This window comes from Phaseolus vulgaris, chromosome 11, assembly GCF_051622355.1.
Source record: "Phaseolus vulgaris cultivar YP4 chromosome 11, ASM5162235v1, whole genome shotgun sequence".
Lineage (NCBI taxonomy): Eukaryota > Viridiplantae > Streptophyta > Magnoliopsida > Fabales > Fabaceae > Phaseolus > Phaseolus vulgaris.
Window position 1 is genome coordinate 42,011,814 of NC_143508.1, and position 8,190 is coordinate 42,020,003.

General features: G+C 33.6%; 1 protein-coding gene across 1 annotated transcript; it reads left to right on the forward strand.

Moving 5' to 3' along the window:
• Positions 1-502: 502 nt before the first annotated feature.
• On the forward strand, positions 503-7,737 carry HGO (homogentisate 1,2-dioxygenase). The gene is made up of 9 exons (XM_068626182.2): positions 503-950; positions 1,527-1,757; positions 2,059-2,138; positions 2,669-2,836; positions 2,938-3,113; positions 3,243-3,312; positions 3,419-3,573; positions 3,731-3,814; positions 7,292-7,737. The coding sequence occupies exons 1-9, from the start codon at positions 745-747 to the stop codon at positions 7,496-7,498; spliced, it is 1,377 nt and encodes a 458-aa protein (XP_068482283.1). The 5' UTR covers positions 503-744; the 3' UTR covers positions 7,499-7,737.
• Positions 7,738-8,190: the final 453 nt, after the last annotated feature.

An 8,190-nucleotide genomic window follows, 5' to 3' on the forward strand; every position in this document is an offset into this window, starting at 1 on the left:
ACATAAGTCAATGAATCAAATAACAAAATTCGAGTGATTCTCTTTTATGAATGATTATCTTTTATGAAGAATAATTATTTTAGATTATTGTTTCTTACTTTGTCGAGATTTAAAGAAGACTTAAACTTGAACAATTTATATTTATGTTCAATATTTATGATTTGTTTGGCTGATATATATTATCATGTGATTTTTATTATGTTTAGTTTTTTTTATGCAAATATAATTAATGTTTTTTTTTAAATTCATACTACTTTATATTTTTAACTATTGTTATTCCATATAATTAATATTTCATATAATTTTGTCTTTTTTTAAATGTTTTAAATTATTAACTATTGTAAAACTTATATTATATTTTATAATATCAAATTCAAATTATAATTTTTTTATATTTTTTTAATATTATAATTTATAATTGAAATTTTGTGAAAACCACATGGCATTGCACGGGTCAGGGTCAGGTACACTTTATATATGAAAGATTAACATTAAAAACAATACCTTTTTTTATAAATAGTTATTATAAAAGTTCCTATTAAAATGGCTCTAGATAGTAATCTCTTTCCGAAAACAGACAAAAAAAAAAAAGAAAAAAAAGTTGCAATTTGAATCTGCTACGGAAGAAAGACAAGAAGTACCATGTCATCACCCAGCACGTTGAACTCACCTCTATCCCTTTCTTTAGTTTCGTAGAAGCTCAACTCTTCACTCCACCTTCACTTCTCCACTCTATCTTTCTCTATGTTACTTCCGTCAATCATGGACAACCCAATCGCTGCCCAAGATTTCACCTACCTTTCCGGCTTCGGAAACCACCTCTCCTCCGAGGCTCTCCCCGGAGCTTTGCCGGAGGGGCAGAACAGCCCTCTCATCTGCCCCTTCGGTCTCTACGCCGAGCAAATCTCCGGCACCTCCTTCACCTCCCCTCGCAACCGCAACCGCTGCAGGTCAATCACAGCTTCTTTTACGCCTCCTTCTTTTAACTACCGTATATATTGATTTTTGGTTTGGTTTTGTTTTGTCCTTCAAAATATGTGTATGGAAATTTGTCACCACCATCAGAAATACCATTTTAGTACAAGTAATATCTTTTTGATAAATCGTAAACTAGAGCACACAATTAAAGTTGATGTACAAATTTTTATGCTCTAAATCAATAAAAAAGCCAATACATCAATTTCTAAAGTATGTATTAACGAAAGAAATTGGAATACATATACACCAACACTTTGTAGTTGTTTTTACTTTTTTCTATCGCATTATTTGTTATATCAAATAATTTTGTTTTACAATCAGTATTTTTCATTTAGAGATCCGATAAAATGAAACAATGTGTACAATACCATTTTTTGTGTTCGATCTTTTCCTTACATCATTCATTACATTATCAAATTCTCTGTCTTTTCTCTGCTTCCTCTCTTTCTCTGTCTTGATTGTACAAAAGTGTTGCATATGTATTATTTTAAATGGTTATTAACTCTTGTGTGTTCTTCTGCCTTTGCTGGCTTTATTATTTGTTGTAGTTGGTTTTACCGGATCAAACCATCGGTGACCCACGAACCGTTTAAACCTAGAGTACCTAGTAACTGGAAAATTTTCAGTGAGTTCAACAGCTCCAACAGTTCTGCTAACCCAACTCAGCTTAGATGGAAGCCCATGGATGCACCTGATTCACCAACGGATTTCATTGATGGGTTGTCCACCATTTGTGGTTCTGGAAGCTCTTTCATGCGCCACGGATATGCTATTCACATGTAAATAATTGGTATCCTTTGGTTAATACTTTTCTTCTTTATCTAATGGGTTTTGTGCTAGTCAATCCTTTTTTTCTTTTTCCGTTGACTTTTTTGGTGGGTTAGGTTTCCTAATTAGTATAACATTTTTGTGAGCTTAAGTGTCTTAAATCACATGCACTAAAACAATATGTATTGATGTCAGTGTTTAATAGCTAAGAATTGAATAATATATGCTGTGATAAAAGTAGGGTATGATAAATTAAATTTTGAAGGTAACATCATCACTTTAATAAATGGGAAAGTGTAATATGATTTATAGGTACGCTGCAAACAAATCAATGGACAATTGTGCCTTTTGCAATGCTGATGGTGACTTCTTGATAGTTCCCCAACAAGGAAGTAAGTCACAATAACAATTTCCTTGATTGTTCAATATTCACTTAGAAACTGGTCTTTGGGGTTGCTTGCTTTGTACTTGCGGGCATATAATTCTTTCTGGACCCATATAATTTCTTTTTTGATCTATGCTCTATAAACTCAGGGTGCTTCCTTTTTCCTTTCGAATATAGAAAGTATGTTTGTTCTCTCTCTAGACCTGAATATAAAAGAAATTACCTAATTGAAGGATGTATTTGGACAAAAGCACTGGTACACTGGTACAATAATCTTGTGAGTGGGTATTTACGGTTTATATTTTCTGTGATTTCTTTCATTATAGTTGTTTTTTATTCTTGTGTATCTTATTATTATTATAAGGACAAACTGTTGTCTGCCTTTTTTTTTTAATTCTTCCATGCATTAATTTCTGCTTTGGCTTTGTGGTTAAATAAAGTTTTATTATGCTTATTCTCTGCTTCCTGTGTATCATGGCTTTTCAGAAGTATACCTTTCGCTATATTTTATTTTTTTCATATTGTCTGAAATTATAGGACTCTTAATCACCACTGAATGTGGAAGGTTGAAAGTTTCCCCGGGTGAAATTGCTATACTACCTCAAGGTTTTCGTTTTTCTGTGAATCTGCCTGATGGTCCTTCGCGTGGTTATGTTGCTGAAATATTTGGTACTCATTTTGAACTTCCTGATCTGGGACCAATAGGTATCTTCCGTCTTTTGCTCTTAAGAAATTTAAACTAAGATATTTTGTTTCTGAAAATTCAAGGTGTATAAAATTAAAAGAGAGTTTTGTTGAATTTTAAGGTGCTAACGGTCTTGCTGCGCCAAGGGATTTCCTTGTTCCTACTGCATGGTTTGAAGATAAATCCTATCCTGGCTACACTATAGTGCAGAAGTTTGGTGGTGAACTGTTTGCCGCAGTTCAAGATTTCTCTCCCTTTAATGTTGTTGCTTGGCATGGTAATTATTTTCCATATAAGGTAGGTGATTTTCTCTTCCAACATTGTTTTCAGAGAATGACTTGTGATTAAAATTCTGCTTGTTACGGGTATAATTCCTGTGAAAGAATTTATGCATCTTAATTTGGCAACTATTGTTTTTGCTTGCAGTATGATTTAAGCAAATTCTGCCCTTATAATACGGTTCTGTTTGATCATAGTGATCCATCAATCAATACTGGTATGCATCTTTAAAAATAAAAATTTCATGGCCCATTCTCTCTTTTTGTTCGTGTAAAATTGTTTGTTTTTTTTAACTTTTTGACCACTTTTGTTCTCATGTGCAGTGCTGACAGCACCAACTGACAAACCTGGAGTGGCATTACTTGATTTTGTCATTTTCCCACCCAGATGGCTGGTTGCTGAGCACACTTTCCGGCCTCCATATTATCATCGCAACTGCATGAGTGAATTTATGGGCCTCATTCATGGTGGCTATGAGGTAATATCATATCAAAATTTGACTTTTAATCACTGTTTGTTGGAAGCACTATGGTAGTATGTAGCTTTATATGGGAAAATATCAAGACTAGTTTTGTGGTTAGTTGAGTCAGAATTTAGTCTTCTCTAGTCTATGCCTAACACATTTGTTTCTTCAGGCCAAGGCTGATGGATTTCTTCCTGGTGGTGCAAGTCTCCATAACTGTATGACTCCCCATGGTCCCGATACCAAGTCATATGAGGTATGGTTTTCCCAAACAATCATGCACAATAAGATTACAAGTACAAAAAGTAAACCTCTATTCTAATGGGTGACTTGGGTCCTTTAACCCGTGATTCCGAACTAAACTGACCAACCACACATTGTCTTAGATTTGGGAGTTGTTCAGGTTGAACCTATTGGGTACCAGAGATCAAGTTCACAAACAAAAACATATTAAGGGAACGCATAATTAACACGTAAGAAAAGATAAAAGATTAAAAGAAATGAAGATTACTTTTTAGAAATGTTTTTGATGAGCATGTACAGGAACAAATACATTGATTATAAATAAAATAAAATGAATTACAGAGATGATTAACAATGAATTACAGACACATGTTAATCCATGCCACTCTAAGTTAGTTAGGCTTGTTTATATACAATGTTGCCACAATTGTAACTAACTATATATAAGAAAAATAGAAAACCTAAGGAACTAAAAGAACAATCATCTAATAACAACCATGAACTAATGCTGACACTTCAGAAGATAGATGACATCTAATCATCTATCAAATACACCAACTATATGCCACTATTAGACGATTTACCAGATAAAGAATGGATAAGGCAAAACTCAACAATTCTTCACCTTCACTTGTGTCTTCCAGTTCAGTGTTGCAGACGATTGCTGGTAGCAATCGACATTGAACAATTCCAAACACTACATTAATTTGCTCCTAGGAACTTGGTGAAGATATAAGGTACATTATCTTTTGTACTAATTTTCTCACTTCGACTAGCTCTTCAGTGCGAAGAAAAGGATACTTGACGTCAATATGTTTGATTAGTTCATGATGCACTTGATCACAACGAAGCAAATCACACTCAGACTATCACAAAAGATATTAGCCTTATGTGGAAATTCCATATCAGTAATGAAACCCTTTCAACTAGATTCTCTCCTTTATTCCTTTGCAAGAACCATATATTGTGCTTCAATAGTAGACAAGGCTACTGTATGCTGCGAAATTGCTTTCCGACTACTAACTAATGAATTCCCTATATTGAAATCATAACCACTTATAAATTGTCTTACATCCATATCACTAGCATAATACGAATATGAATATCCAACAAGAGTACACCCAGTGTTACCCTTGTAGACGATCTTGTAGACCAGGCTCATATCATACTTGTCCTTAAGATACTCGAGCATACGTTTCACCACCATCCAATGCTCCTTTTTCTGAATTAACCATGTACCTACTCACTAGACTAAGTGCTTGGGTAAGGTCGACGTAGTGCACACCATTGGATACATTAAACTCCCCACTACAGTAGCATATGAAACACAAGTCATGTATTCCTTCTTGGATTTTGGAAAAGTATTACTGGTTATAGATAGATGAATAGGCGATGTCAATGGAGTAACAATTGACTTGGGACCACTTATGCCAAAACGATCTGAGACCTTATGAATGTGATATTGTTGACTCAAAAATAACTTCTTCGGACGACAAAGCTTCTGTCATACAAAGTCCAAAATGTCGTTTCTTGAAAAACAATTTACTATTTATAGACATACAAGGTCATAAAGAACTTCTTCAGCTCCAACCGCAACCCAAAAGTAGATTCTTTATTTGCAATTTCATAAAGAATTTCATTGAGAGAGAGACAAGAGAATTAGGAAGAGTCTTCTCTTGAATTCTCATAAAATGACTCCTCCATGTGTTGTCCTCCAACAACGATGTGTCTAGACATCATGTTCTTTCATAAAGAATTTCATTCAGACAGACAAGAGAATTAGGAAATGAGTCTTCTTTTGAATTCTCATAAATGACTCCTCCATGTGTTGTCCCCTCCAATAGATATGTGTCTAGACATCATGTTCTTTCAATAAAACACACATCTAGATGCATCAATGATTAAAGTTATTCTTTCCCATAACTTCTCGGTGTTAATTGTGTTGGTCATCTTCTTGAAGATCTTCATGACAAAATGAACAAACAAAGGTGACTAATCTTAATCACGAATCAACCACCTATGGATGCAAAAAGGATCAGAACTGAATCTCATACCAGTTGTTGGGTATTAGAGATAAAAAAGTTTACAAACAAAAGCACATTAAAACGGATCAGAACTAAATCTCATAATTGGGTATTAGAGATAAAAAAGTTTACAAACAAAAGCACATTAAACTGGATAGTTTAGGGTATTGAAAATTAACATGTAAGGAAAGATAAAGAGATTACGGAAAATGATGATGATTCTCTATAAACCTTCTTGATGGACGCATACAAGAAAGAAAGAACATGATGATTCTAGAAACAGAGTATACATGCTCAAATAGAAAAGAGCAATACAAGGATGATCAACAACAAATTACAGGTACACGTTTATATATATAAACCTACATATCAGAATAATAGAAAACCTAACAACAATCATCTAATAACAAACATGTCACGAGCTTCAAACGATAGATGATCTCTATTAGATGCACTAACTAGACAATGCTATCAGACGATCCACTAGATGAAGAAGAGACAAAACTGAACAAACTCCACAATTAGGTTAGTTGAGTTAGAATTTGGTCACGATAGATGATTTCTATTAGATGCACTAACTAACCAGACAATGCTATCAGATGATCCACTAGATGAAGAAGAGACAAAACTGAACAAACTCAACAATTAGGTTAGTTGAGTTAGAATTTTGGTCTTCTTTAGTCTATGCCTATAACATTTGACATTTGTTTCTTCAAGCCAAGGGTTATGGATTTCTTCCCAGTGGTGCAAGGGTGTTATAGTCTCCATAACTATATGACTTCCCATGGTCGTGATACCAAGTTATATGATGTATACTTTTTCGGAACAATCATACACAATAAGTCACAAGTTTAAAAGCTAAACCGCCAATCTAATGAGTGTTCTTGGGTCCTAGCAACCCAGGAATCCGAACTAAATTGACCAACCCAAACACATTGGTTTGGATCTCTGAGTTGTTCAAGTTGAACCCAATTTGATTTGTTTCAAATTTGATGACCTCTGGTTTGGTAATGGGTTTTTTTATTTTTATGCTTGAAAGTCCAATTTGATATTTTTAATTATTTTTATGCAATTTTTCATTTATTTATTCATTTATTATTTTTAAAATTTAGAAAATTCTAAACAATTTGTAAGGTTTTGAGATTCAATGGACCAGTTCTAGTGCATGCGCTAGTCCTTCAATTTCTCTACATCTTTTGAAAATTTTATTTACATCCGTGAATGGTTGGATGCACATCCATCCTTTTCAAAATCGTTTCTTATATCCTTTAAACACAAGCTTCTTTTATAGCATCATATTTCTACATTAGACACTGAAAGATTCTTTTACCAAAGTGACGTAGAAACCAACATGCTATTAGTCCTTTTTAGAGCAAAATGCCGTGTGAAATTAAGTGAAAAATGATCTCATTATGTGCCATTTATTAAATCTTCTAGCAACCCATGTGTTGGCATTTGATTTACAGGCTACCATTGCTCGAGGTAATGATATAGGACCTTCCAAGATCACAGACACAATGGCTTTTATGTTTGAATCAAGTTTAATACCTCGGATCAGTCAATGGGCCCTAGAATCACCCTTCTTGGATCAAGATTATTACCAGTGTTGGATTGGCCTGAGATCTCATTTTACAGTTAAAACCAGAGCATGCGGAATGGACAGTAAGGAGTGAAATGGGTGCCTCACAGCTACAATTGTATCCCTAATAACTTACGATCTTGTGGTACATAAAAATAGATGTAATTATAAAATATAAGAGAAATAATACTTGTACAACAAATTGTACAAGGACTAACTAGTCTATAATCAGTTGGTTGGTTGGTTGGTTGTTGAACACGACACCCAATTGTGAATTATAAAACATTTTGTCTACAAATTTTTTTAATAAAAGAATAGATGTTGTAGAATAAAGAGAAGAGAGAAAAGATTGTAATGTAATAAATGATGAAATGAAGAGAGAAAGATAAAATATTGTGAATTATTGTTGCATCATGTTTTAGAATATGATTCAGTCGGTTATGTACAATAAAAGCTATTGGAGTATTCAAGCTCGGTTCGGCTAAGAGATGGAAAAATATGAAAGAGAACAACAGTGTGAAAGAGAGTGGATGTTTAAATCTGATTGAAGAGTTCTGAAAGATAAAGAATATAACAGAAAAAAACGATATTGTTCTTACAGTGTCGTTAAGTCATCAGATGTGGTGAATTTGAGATGGTGAATCCAAGATGTTAAGATGATAGATTTTTGTCTTGAAGGATTTTCGAGCTTTAATGATAAAAAGTTGAACGAAAAGATTCTCAGTAAAAGTATAATACTATCTGAGTAGTAAGTATCAAAATATGAGTAAGAAATATTCATATATT

Coding starts and splice junctions, on each gene's coding strand:
- HGO (XM_068626182.2), top strand. CDS start 745: ATGTTACTTCCGTCAATCATGGACAACCCAATCGCTGCCCAAGATTTC. Junction 1,758..2,058: donor CACGGATATGCTATTCACAT/GTAAATAATTGG, acceptor TATGATTTATAG/GTACGCTGCAAACAAATCAA. Junction 3,574..3,730: donor TCATTCATGGTGGCTATGAG/GTAATATCATAT, acceptor TTGTTTCTTCAG/GCCAAGGCTGATGGATTTCT.